At 43.5% G+C, this 13,216-nt stretch overlaps 1 protein-coding gene across 4 annotated transcripts in view; it reads right to left on the minus strand.

Moving 5' to 3' along the window:
* Positions 1–10,755: 10,755 nt before the first annotated feature.
* MAPKAPK3 (MAPK activated protein kinase 3) overlaps positions 10,756–13,216 on the minus strand; it is an 81,833-nt gene continuing 79,372 nt past the window's right edge. For all 4 annotated transcript variants that reach the window (XM_030956897.1, XM_030956894.1, XM_030956895.1 and 1 more), the window contains exon 11: positions 10,756–12,575. In XM_030956897.1, the coding sequence (XP_030812757.1) occupies positions 12,417–12,575 (159 nt within the window). In that variant the 3' untranslated portion in view covers positions 10,756–12,416. The remainder of the gene's footprint in view (positions 12,576–13,216) is intronic.

Genomic DNA, 13,216 nt, shown 5'->3' on the forward strand with positions numbered 1-13,216 from the left:
GGACACCTAGAGAACCACCCTGGGCCACTGCCATCATTGTGAGCACAGAAAATCACAGTATTAGATTGCAATTATTAGATACTGACATTCACCTGGCTCAAGATACATTTTTTTGTTATTTAGTGTCAGTTTAAATTTTAGGATGAAGGCAGGACTTGGATCAAATGAAAGGGAGAAATGGTCTGAATCAGAACATCCCTCTGGGCAGGCACCACAAGCCAGCTTGGATCTGTTATCACCTGAGACGATCCCATTGCAAATCTGTAGGGCCATGGTCTCTGAATCCCTCCTTCCTGCTTATTTTTATTAATTTTAAGTTACTCCTCCAAATTTTCCTTTTCAATCACCTGAGAAAGCCAGCCCTTCTGGGTGTGCTCATCCCTTTTCAGCCTTCTGGCCTCCAGGAACAACAAAACCCTTTCAGTGCTGCCCTGAGAAGGGAAAAGGTGCAGGCAGGACCCAAGACCCTGTAATTCAGCGAGAGGCTCTGTGGGGGAACTGCAAAGAAAACATGGAGCCAGGGAGTGTTTCCCCATCTCCAAGCAGGAAGTGACACCAGTTTCTTCTCTTTGCAAAAGCAGTGAATGAATTTCCATTGCTGATGGGCTCTGGGCTGCCAGCCACATCCTGCTCCCTGCAGAAGGAGGTGACACTGCCCTGTTGCTCAGAGAAACAGGGACCTGACCTTACCCTGCCTGCTCCAGAGTGAACCTCAGCTGCTCCCTCTCTGCAGTGTATAAACGGCTCCTGCCTCCTGTGCTGACCTAAATACTGCAAAATGTTTGGTTTACAAACATATCAAGGAAAAAGTGGTTTTGCCCTTGCCCTACATTTCCCCTTCTCTTCCCAGTTTAGTGTCTCTAACATATTTCACTTACACAAACTATGGAAACTTGTTTTTCACATAACATATTTTAGTAATTTGCTGGAATTCATAGGCTTGTGAGGGGACTCCATTTTCACTGTTTAGGTGGCCAGCATTGAATCAGTTTATTTATATTAAATAAACAATTAACAGTAAAAAATTAAAATTATCATGTTTTGATTAAAGTTTGTAAGGCTATTTTTCCAAAAAATAAAAATTCAGCCTGTTCAGGAAAATGTTTCTTGTTATAGCTTATAATGCATAAAATAGAGACTCACCTCTTCTGACATTCATTTTTTTGTTCCATCAGACTATTCCCTCTGCACACCTGCTCTCTAGCACCATTTTTCTGATTAATTATCCTCACTTCTTCTCTACAGGCTTTTTGACAAGTTCCTCTTCCTTCTCCATCTTCATCCCTGTTTTTCACCTTGTGTGGCTTAAATCTCTACCCTAAATACACTGGCTCCTTTAAAAATGAAACAACACAGAAACTACCAACAAACAGTTTGAAATAAACAGTAAATAGCAGAACATCTTGGCTATAAACCAATTTTTTGGGAATTCATAAATTAAGAATTTTTTAGAGTAGGAGCTGGCTGAGTGCTTTAGGTTTCCATGTGATCAGTACTCCCATGGAGAAAAAGCCAGAACCAAAGAGTTCTTTAGGACAGCATTTCACAAATTATTTCCCTTAGATGACAAGGATTTTGAATTGATAATAATTTCTAATACAAATGCTAAGCAGCATTTTCAGTATTTGAAAGTATCACATAGGTGCATCTCAGTTTATTTTTTCCAACATCAGAATTGCATGGTAGTATCTGCTATAAATGAATTCTTCTCAGGATTCCACAATTATTATTCCTCTCTTGTCCTGCTTTCAGTTTGCTGAACCTTGCCAAAAAAAATTGTGCTGTTAAACTAAAAGATACCTGTGCTTCATCACTCATGCAGCTTTTAATATGGAAAATTTTAGATTTTTATTAGTAAATAATTGAAAAGCAGATATATCACCTTCACAAAGATGGGTCTGAGTGTTCCTTGGGCAGCTGTAGTGGAGAGGACCAAGATGGCTGGGTGTTCCAAGTGCATCTGTGATACCTGGTTCTGTGTTTGGTTTCCTTCTCTGCCCAAAATCCACGTAACCTTTCCAAGTCTTTCAGTTCCAAATTCTCCAAGGACAGTGAGTTCTTGAGTATCTTTGAAATCAGAGCAGTCTCACTATTCTCTTTTCACCATTTTGTGAGACTGGTACAGGTTTGAGCATCACCATGGCGTGGGGCTTCAGAAGCAGAGAGGGGGTGAGTGGCACCGCAGAGGCAGAACCACACTAATGGGTCAGTTGTGTTGTGTTGTCTTTGTTGTGTTGTGTGGCTCACCTGTGTGAGGAGCTCTGTGGGACATCACTCACACTGCTCCTGCTCTTGGGCAGAGAGGAACAGGGTATGAGAAAAGGCCAAGTTGCACAGAAACATTTACAAGCAATTGCAGAGTCTTGCATTCCAGCAGCCTGTTCCTCCACACAGATCTAAACCACTCTGCACATTTTAGATGCTCATTTCATTCTTCTGCCCTGGAGTTCTGGCTGTGATTCATTCTTTACATTTAACAAAGAGAATCAGTTCACATATATAAGGTGAGTTGTGGGTGTCCTGACAGAAGGATTTGGCCTTGTCTGTCCCACCTCCAGATATTTCTATTCCCTTTTTCTTTTTTTCCCCTCCAAGCATGTTGTTACTGTCCATGAGTCATTTCATTAATCTGGAGAGAAGGCCAGAAAACAAGTGAATAAACACCCTTCTGCTGCACTGTTTACTTCTCTGCTAATGAATGAACAGCTGAAAACCAGAATCATCCTAACGGGGGACATTCAAAGTGACATCATCTCCTCTTTATCAATGGCTGGTGCCTGGCCCAGCCAGTGACTGCACTGCAGGATCAGAGGATGATCTCTGCATGTTCCTGATAACTCACACAGTGAGTGCAATGACTGTAAATCACAGAGCAGTCACACAACAGGCTGGGTTGGAAGGGACCTTAATCCCAGAAACAGTGGAAAGGAACATACATGCAAGTCAAAAAGAAGAGCACAGGAATCTTTTACCTTTCCTATTAAAAATAAAAAACCAAAAAAAACCCCAAAAAACCAAAAAAACCCCCACCCCACAAACAGCTGTGATGCCAGACACAGGGGCCTGCCTGCAGCAGCACAAGGTCAAATCTCATGTGAACCAGGCTGGAACTGAGCCCATGCTCTGAGTCCTGGGGTTGGCTCTGTGCACATGGCCAGGGCTCTCCATTTATCATGGATCTGGCTGGCAGCCACCTGAAATGTCCTGCTCCCCCTCCAGAGCTGTCAGAGCCATCCTATCTCCAGTGACATGAATAAAGACAGAAGATCAAGGACTAAATGAGAAACAAATTCGTGTAGTCTCAGTTTTGCTTTCCCAATTACAGGAATTCAAGGTCTATCTGCCATCATGGCAGCCTGGGTTTGACTGTCCCTTGCAGCCCTGCAGCTGCAGGTACAGCTGAACTGGTGCTCAGTGCAGCTCACACTCCATCCCAGCTCATTTGGGATTCACAGGATCAATGAGCCTCCCTCAAAAGCACAGACAGAGCTAAACCTTAGGACCATAATTTCTAACACTGAAAGGTGTTTAGTAAGTCCCTTTCAACTTTCAAGGATAGGAATGTTACCTTCATAAAAGAAATATCTGATGCCCAGAGATGGCACTCTAAGTAACATGCAGATTACTATGAATTATTTTCAAAATAAGGCATGAAACTAAGCTTGTGCACTTTACGTATTCCTTCCCCTTTGTTGCTACATGTACTTGAGATTTTGGAATTTAGATTAACGTTTATATTTCTTCACTTTGATGCACAGTTGAACATACCCTGCTCTGATCCAATTTCAAAGAGAATCCATTAATTTTTATATCAAGGAGGGCGATGTTCAACCCCCTCAGCTAAACACACAGTCCAACAGAACACGAAATTCAACATTTGATGACTTCTTTTCCTGCTCCCATTGCATATCAGGACAGCAGCTTGTACATGATTCCTCATGTGAGTCATGTACAATATTTCCATTTTTGTGGCAATTGCTCACACGTGAGGTTTTTGACCCAATTGTACACAAACAGAGGAATCTGCCTAAAATATGTCCCTGGTCTGTGATACTGCCACAGCACACTGAGCTGTGTCACCTGGACTCCTCAAGACTTACAAAGATGGACAGAGAGCCTCCAAACCTATCTGAGGCAGGATGCTGGCATCCTTGCGGCTGGCAGCATTTGAGATCAAGTCACTATTTCATCACACTCCTTGATGGCTTGTGACACACAAACCAACACAAAGCTGGCATTCAGCACATCAAACAGCTTCTCCCTAATGTGAGACTATTTCAACTGAACATAATTTTCTTATAATCCAATTGTTGCAGAAAAAAAAAAAAACAGAAGAAGCCCCAAATATGACATAGCGGTCATGGTCTGCCAGGCAGCTTCCCATAACACTGCAGTTTCCTGCAGAGCTGGGGGGCAGATACTGAGCATCATTTACAGACCCACATCATCCCATCCTGCCAGGCCTCACCTGCATGGGCAGAACAACACAGGCAATTCCAGCCAGGGCTCTTCTCTTTGCTCTCCTCCTCTTCCTTGGACAAAGCAATGGCAGAGGGGAAAGAGAAAACTGAGAAATGGAACCACACAACATTCCCTGGCAGGGAGAACCTTACCTGTGTGATGCTGTGGGAAAGGGCAAAAGGGAACTTGACAACAACATTTTTTAGAGGCTTTGTGCCAGAATATCTACTTCTATGTACATAAATATACATTTGTGCTTCTGAATGGAAAGCATTCGGGTCACAAAACTTGAAATAGTTCTGTTTGTACATTACTTTAGGGTATATAACTTCAAAGATCAAAGCAACACAAAAATCACTTTTGACATGGACATCATCATCCAAACAGAAAATTAGCATGTTTTTTTTTTTTTAATTATTTAGGCAGGATAGTATTTCTGATTAATAGAAATTTGAATTAAATTTCTCCTTTCATGTATGCAGCAGTTAATTCTAATCAAGCAAGCCCAAGGTCTTCCGTTGCCTGGATAGTACTAATTAGATTCTTCCACATGATGACTTCGTCATATGCATCCATACATGGCATACAAATATCAACTTTCTTTTAAACAAATATGAACTTTCCTTTCAACTTCTCACTGGAAGTAATTTTCTGGTGGTGGGAACAATATCTGCTCCAAAGGAAAACACAAAATCTCAGGAATCCTGCAAAAAAAGTATCTGGCTTAAAAGAAAATGCTTTGAAATTAATTTACTTAGTACAGAACATGACCACCATGAAGGTTCTGCACAAAAAAAAAAAAAAAGTAACACTTCCTGTGGGACTGTGGTTATGGAAATAAGGTTTGATGTGTGTCAGTGGCTGCAGATACTATAAACCAAATATTAATAAAGTGCTGACTGATGATTGCTGAGCTCCTGTTGGCCAGGCACGTCACTGTCCAAGGGGAGCTGCTGGAAGTTCCAAGGAGCAGCAGCACATTCCCTGGGACACAGGCATGCACCTTCTGAGCTAATCACTGCTTGCTGTGCCAGGATCCTCAAGGCACAGCTGAAAAACTGACTTGGTGCAGGAATGACAAATCTTTGGAGAAAACATCTGAGAGCTCTCCCGAGTGCCAGCCAAGGTTGGAGGGGATGCAGAGAATCTATTATGAAAGAAGGAGGCAGACCGAGCTGAGTCACTTGAAATCAGGAAATGCAATTCCTTCCTACTCCTCAGATTTAAAATATCCTACAGCATAAAACTTCTGTAGGATTATTTTTTTTTTTGTTTAGGGAAGAAACTGAAATACTGCAGTCAGGTCTCTCTAAAGGAAGTACTCATGACTTCCAGGCAATATAAAATACATCCAACTCTTGAAATCAAGGAGCAGAAGAAAATCAGAGAATTTGAAAGGACAATAACCAGACCACCACATTTTACTCTTTTTAGCTGGATGCATTTCTTTGTAGAGACCTTCTCTTTTCCTCAGAGGGTGATTTTTCCTACAATTAGCCATTGCTTAGAACTTTCCTCCTTACCATTTTACAGACAATGAAGTTTTTTGCTTCCTGCCAGGTAATGGGATTCCTTGAAACTCTTCCAATCCTTTACGCCACAAGGAGTTCAGAAATAAAAGAAGTGGTGGTACAACTGCAATTGAGCCAAGAAAAGAGAAGAAAACCTTGCATCATGGAATGGTAGCCTTGGGACAACTAATTAGAATTTTATTCAAGACAAAAGTCAAACATGTAGTGGTAAAGTGCAAGATAGAAAAAAAAATTCCAAAATTCACCTTACAAACTTTCTGCAAGCAGCTTACTCAGGCAACTTTAGGAGAGCAGAAGTTAATCTGCAAAGATTATTTATTCAGTCATTAGTTACTCTAAAAAAAAAAGCTCTATTAATTTGGTTCACTACCAGCATTTACTCAAAAGTTTCATTTATAAACATCAAGCTGATCCTTGCTTCAGACTAACTCAGAAAAAAACCCTGGAGTCTGTACTGTAGATCTATCTTTAGGAAAACATAATTATTTCTGAACCCAGGAACTGCTCTGGGTTGGAGCAGCAGCTAATATCCTAACCAGAATTTCCTTGATCATTACTCAAGCAGTAGCATTTTTATTTAAAAAAAACCCCTTAGTCCTCCTCCCCCACCAGTTTCCCCATTTCTCTTCTAACACATTCCATTCTAATTTTAGTCTTTCGAGAAGGTTTTTTTCCAGATCAACCCACTCTTTTTCACATTTAAATAATTTTCAGTTTTTAAAAGAGCTCAGTTTTAGCAGGTGCTTCAGTAGCTAGGCAATAAGAAGTCTCTTGGGAACATCTTCCATGTTTCCCAAATGGATTAGCCTGGAAAAGTGGGGAGAACACATTAGACAAAATACCCATGCTGCTTAAGAGTTTCATTCCAGCTTTGAAATTCAGAGAAAGAAATGCAGTCCCCAAAAGAAGCATTTGTGCTCCCTGTTAACAAATGAAGAAACAGCTGCTACACTGGCACTACTGGGATGGACCTTGGAGGCAGACACACTCAGAAGCCAAACATGGAAGCAAACAATGCAGCTCCTCCTTTTTGGCATTATTCAGCTTCAGTGTAGCCCCAGGACCAGGAATTCTCCATGGTTTGCAGCCCTGGCCCCAGTGAGTGCATTTCCCTGGCTCCCAGTGGGAAAGGTCCCAGCACGGTGTCAAAGCAGCAGAGATTTCACCAGGACCTGCAGCCCCACACAGCTGAACCATGGCTGTTATCTGCAGCTCTGGGAACTGAACTCAAGGCCAAGATACCTTTAGGATCCCCCTCCCCTGATAAAAGACAGCCTGGCCCTTCCATCATCTCCAGCTATTTGAAAGACATCTTTTCCCTCTTTTGGCTCCTGGAAACTCAAAGCACTGCAGTACATTTCAGCAACTGCTTCTTGTGGTCCAAATTGCAGGAGGAAACCCAGTGACAGTGATGCCTCTGTGCCTTCATGCAGTTAGAGCAGACCTGTGAGACTTTGGCATCTGGCAGATTCATGAGGCAGGAAATTTAAAAATAAATTTAATGCTAGGCATCATTTACAGATTTACCAGAATAGATGTTCATCTACAGTCACAGGGTTATCTTCCACATTTCCCTAGAGTGCAGCAACATCCTCCTTCTCCAGTGCTAAAAAAGACTAATAAAGAGTTGAATCTATCTTGCTATGTCTGTACAGAGGTAGCACTTGCAGTAAAAAAGTAAGTTGGAGTAGAATACAACAGCAGACATTTCTTATCTTATTCTCCAACATGACATATCATCCCCCATTTCTGCTCCCTTTGCTCCATTAAATTCCTCTAACCACACAAACTGAAAATAAATAATCCTATTTTAAAGCCAGACTTAATTCTCAAAAAGAATTTTCTTACCTGGTGCAAAGATTTCAGGGAAACATTTCCTCAGCAAATGTTATTACCTAGATTTGCTCTAACCTCTATTTTCCACAGGTGAGATACATTTCAGCATGGAGATGAGGACTTGCCTGCTGGCTTGCAAGAATTTTTAACAAGATTTTTTTGTTTTGAGTGTGTGCTCTCTGCCTTTCAGGTTTGCTTCATTGCCTTCATCCTTGTTAGGCTCTCTAAAAAAGAATTAACCATGTCCATTCCCAGCTTTGCCAGCTCCACTACTGAGAACAGTTGGGTGAAGAGTGGAAATATTCAAACCTAAAAAAAAAGAAAATTCTGATATTTCCACACTAAAACCCCTCAAAACATTTAATCTTAGAAAAAAGGAGATCTCCTGCATGTGAAGTCATTCCCTGCTTGCTTCCTTCTCTTTGTCCCTGAGGTTTGTTAGCTGGGCTGGCTCCATCCTTGGGCTAAGCAGGAGAACACATCCGAGCAGCTGAGCACACATTAACACCTCCTCCCCACCTGGACCACAGGTCTAAAACAGTACAAGGGCTCATGAAGCCCTCCAAGTAATTAAAACCTTTGGCTCTCTCCTCCTCACTAAACCTTCCTCTTCTCAAAAGCACCTCTGTCTAAACATGGGCCAAATAAAGTGTGAATTGAAAAGAGGACAGGGAAATTAGATCAAACTGAGTATGTAGCATTCTCATTATCCCTCATGTCAGACAAGTCAGAAGCACTTATGTAATTGGGCCTCCAGACTCAAGGCAGTGAAGTGTTAAGACAGAAAAGCAATCCCAGGACTGCATGCTGGGTTTTGACAAATAGAAAAACACAGAATTAGGCCAAGAGCTTCTCATTAATGGAGTTTTTAATTGTGGCATGTCAAACCCAGGTTCACCATGTGGCACATGTGGTCAAAGGGGTAAGAAAGTGTGTAGTGCAAAAGTTGGGAGAGTGAGGGAGGGAATTTCCTGTGTCCCTGGGCACACACTTGTGGGTGGATCAGAGCAAGAGCCCTGGTGAGAGCCCATGACCCACGTGTGAGGAGCACAGTGCACACAAACACAAGGGGAGGCAGCGACCCATGAGCAATCGCTGTGAAAAGGGATGGGGGTGGGGAATTGTGCACAGGCCTTTTTTTAGCTTCTGCTGGAAAAAATAATTAGACCTTTTAATCTGTGTTCTCCTTGAAGCCTTCTCTATTGACCATTCATTTCTTCTGTCTCTTCCCAGTTCTTTACCTCCTCTATATGGCTGATGAATATGCAAATGCATAATCAGTTCTGTAATAGCCTATCCTTTCTAAAAACAGGCTATAAATTTGGATCCTGAGCAGCAGGTTCTAAAAAGCCTATTATATGACATGGCTGGGGGAAGAGGCCAAACACCAGAGCTCACCAGAGATCTTTAGAACCTGTGTGAATGCAGGGAGGAGGAGGGTCCTCCCCAGAGCCTTGCTGGCAGCCAGAGGGACAACACCTTCTGCAGAGGTGGGGCCTGAGACACTGCACAGTGTGGGGAGCTGAGGGCAGGCTCAGATTTGGGGAACTGAGGGCAGGCTCAGATTTGGGGAGCTGAGGGCAGGCTGGTTGTGGGGAGCTGAGGGCAGGCTCAGATTTGGGGAACTGAGGGCAGGCTCAGATTTGGGGAGCTGAGGGCAGGCTGGTTTTGGGGGAACTGAGGGCAGGCTCAGATTTGGGGAGCTGAGGGCAGGCTGGCTTTGGGGAGCTGAGGGCAGGCTCAGATTTGGGGAGCTGAGGGCAGGCTGGCTTTGGGGAGCTCGGCTGGCTTTGGGTAGCTCTCAGAGCCATGGGGCAGGGGACAGGTGGTGTGGCGGGGCCAGGCAGAGCCGAGCCCATCGGATGCTCCATCCATCCCTACATCTCCATGGAGCACACAGGCCCTGCTGGGGCACACAGGCCCTGCTGGGGAAATGCCTGCACCCCAAACCTGGTCCCTGGCAGCCCCTCCCAGCTCCAGGTGCCACAGAGCCAGGTAAAACACGAGCTGTCCTGCTCCACTGGGCTGCAGAAGGCAGCAGTGCCTGGAGCAGGGCAGCAGTTTGAGGCTCCAAACATTGCAGAGCAGCTGTTTCCCAGCTCCCAAGGAGCCTCCTCCTTCCCTCTGTGCAGTAAACACAAACCCTTCTGTCTAATACTTGCATACACTTCCATGTCTGCCATTTTGAGGCCCTCCTCTGGTTTCTGCAGGGCTTTACAGCATTCCTGGGTGCTGCAGGGTAGAAGGCAAGAACTATTAGTGTGAGTTTAATGAGATGGGATTGTCCTGCTACACAGGGACAGAAAGCTGAAGGTGCTGTGCCAAGTGCTCCAGTTCCAGCTTCTGATCTGCAGTAAATACTGGAACCCCACAGGAAGGAATCAGGCCCAGGAGTGTTTTACAGGTTTTTTTTACAGAAAACCACCCAGGAACAGACACATCTTTGAGCTCCAGAATGAACCAACAAATCAGGTGGGAACTGAGAACTCCTGCTCAAACCTTGGCCAAGGCAGAGGAAAAAAAGTTGGTTTGCAACAGTTTCAGTAGTGGCACTGTCCCCGAGACAGACAGGACAGTGCACTACACATTGCTTGCCCTGAGAACATCCATCACCCTGCTGGGGCACAGAGATGGAATGGCAGCAATAATGTACATATCTCCCTCAAAAAAATTAGATAAAGGGACAGAAACTTGGACCTGGCTCTAATTCCAACTGTTGCATCCTGAACACATCACCACTCTTCATTTGCAGGTAGTGAATAATATTTGCATAATTCATTGGAGTAATATGGCAAAACAAAAACATACAGGACATGCTACAATCACAGATACCTGAAACATGAAATAATTTATAAACACAACTTTACAGAGATTGATATTTGAAACCAAAACCCTGTGATCTTATAAAAGGTTCAAAGTTGGGCAGGCTTTTAATATGGGCATCATGGAACACTTTCCTTCTCCCCTTCCCTGTCACCTTCAACACATTGTATCTCTCAAAGCAATGCAAACTCTGCAACAACTCAACAAAACCAGGGATGACAGGAGGAAGGAATGTTAAAAACTGATTTTAATAAATCATGTTACAAAACCCTAGGACCAATTCACAAAGGAGAACTGAGGTTTCATTGACCACTCTGAAGATAGGAACTGGGCTCCCCAGACAAGGTGCAAAGGCTCTAGCTGAGCTTTGCTGTGTGTCACTGATCTGACAACTCAGATCCACTCTGGAGCCCTGTTTTCCTTTTTGTCTTTCTACACTCTTGCAGGCCTATTAACACACCAGTACTATGTGCCTACCTCAAAGGTGCATTGGCCTGCATCACTGGAAGCACATCATATTCATCCCAGACTCTGATAACACTTTCACAAATATTTGCTTCACCTAAACTAAAAATAAAGCCAAGCCCCAAACTACAGTGAGAGAAAATATTTTGATCACAAAATAAAATATACCAGCAAACCAAGGCCAGGTTCCCATGAAATAGGAAGAATTAAAATAGGAAAAAAACAATGGGTGGATGTACTTAAAAGTAATCTTCCTTAAGCAGTGAAAATCTTTGGATCCTGAAACACCACAAGATCACCATAAATAAAGTACCATCCTCCCCCCTCCTGACCCCAGGAAACAAACCAACCCCAACACCCCACAATTTGCTGTGATCAGCACATCTTAGGCACAGGATCTGGAGATAATTACCAGAAGGGATGCTGGCAGATTACAGGTTCCATTCAGAGAACATGCATTTGCCACTTCCCCAAATTTCAGACGTCTCTCCTCTAAAGCAATCCCTTGCATGTCCAGCTGCAGGCCCCGGAGGTTGTGGATCCAAGGGGAACAGCAATATTCTCTGCAGGATGCTTTCAACTACTTAACTCCTGACTGAAACTCTTCACATAAATTACCAGTTAAATTAAAAACATTACAAGAGAGGGGTCTGACAGTGGCAAAGATACAACATAGTGGCTACAGCTCAGAAAATTTACATGTTATCAAATGGGAATCCATGACAAACTCAGATCTTCACATGAGACTACACAGAAGACTTTATGGAAATGGAAATGTATGGATGCTTTTTCCTGTAACAAGAATATCTGTTTACAGTTTAGGTGATATTCTGTAACTATAGGAGGTAAGTTTGGAAATATAGACTATTACCAATTCTACTAAACTACTAAAACACTCTTAGCAGAACACTTGGCACTTTCCTATTGCCCAGTTGAAAACAGGAGCAGAAGTTACTCTTGTAGATGGCTGTTAAAGCCTCAGTGCATTAATGTGCTGAGACTGCCTCCTGTTCTCTCCTCTTGTCCTACACAGCTAAAGCCAAACCAAAAACCTGTAACATTTCTGGCATTACTGTACCTTCCCTTGCAATATGCAACAGAATCATGTCAGATCCATTAGTCTTCAAAATCAAAGCCCTGATTCAAGTTATCAAAGCGTTATCACACTGTTCCCTCTTTGCAGGATAGCATCTTCACAGTCTCGTTGCCTTTGTGGTGTGGGCTGAGACAATCATGTGATTTTAACTTGCTCTGTTTAACTTTTACCCTGCACCCCCAGGTCCCTCCTGGCTCCTGCCCTCACTGGTTGTTGCAGCCCGGGGCTGCTGAGGAGGCGCCCGCCTGCTTCTGCTTCTTGCGGCGCTTGTTCAGCAGGCGGTTGTTGGACGTCTTCAAGTCTTTGATTTTCACCTGATCATAGTCCACCCTCATGGTAGCCAGAGCACTGGTCATCTCCTCCTGAAAGCAAGCAAGCAATGTAGTGAAGTGCCTGAGGCAGTGAGTGCACGGTCACCCTACCCTAGAGCCCGGAGAGGAGGGACACAAGGAGCCCTCTGTCACCCCCGGGCAGCAAGGGCTGAGCCCTCTGTGTGCTCTGCACCAGGAGCCAACCACCTCACTGGTGCCTCCTTCCACCAGGGGCTCAGGCAGCAGGAGCTGTTCTCACAGCATTTCACAGGGAGCACACAGGACCACGCTCTGCTGGCCTAAATTCCACGTGGCCTTATCCCAGCACTTCTCCCTGGCTGGCTCTGTGCCCCCACACAAAGATCTTTAAAAGTGCTTCAAATTCACACCTCCTTAGTTTGAATTAATGCTTAAGTACAGGAACATTTTAAACTTTTTAATAAGGTTGTAAAGAAAAATCTGTTGAAGTAAACAAATGTCTAAGCATTTGGTTCAGGAAAGGAAAAACAATTCAATATCATGAGTATGTTGGTAGCTCGAGGGAATACCTCTGGGACCTACACAGAAGCACAAGCATAAGAAATTCTCAGAAACATGGAAAATAAGGCAGCTAAGTGAAAATATCTGCTTGATCTCTGACTCAGAAGGTAAATGTTGCCTAGGTCCTAAAAAATTTTACCATTACATAGCTC

The sequence above is a fragment of the Camarhynchus parvulus genome, chromosome 12 (genome assembly GCF_901933205.1).
Source record: "Camarhynchus parvulus chromosome 12, STF_HiC, whole genome shotgun sequence".
Taxonomy (NCBI): domain Eukaryota; kingdom Metazoa; phylum Chordata; class Aves; order Passeriformes; family Thraupidae; genus Camarhynchus; species Camarhynchus parvulus.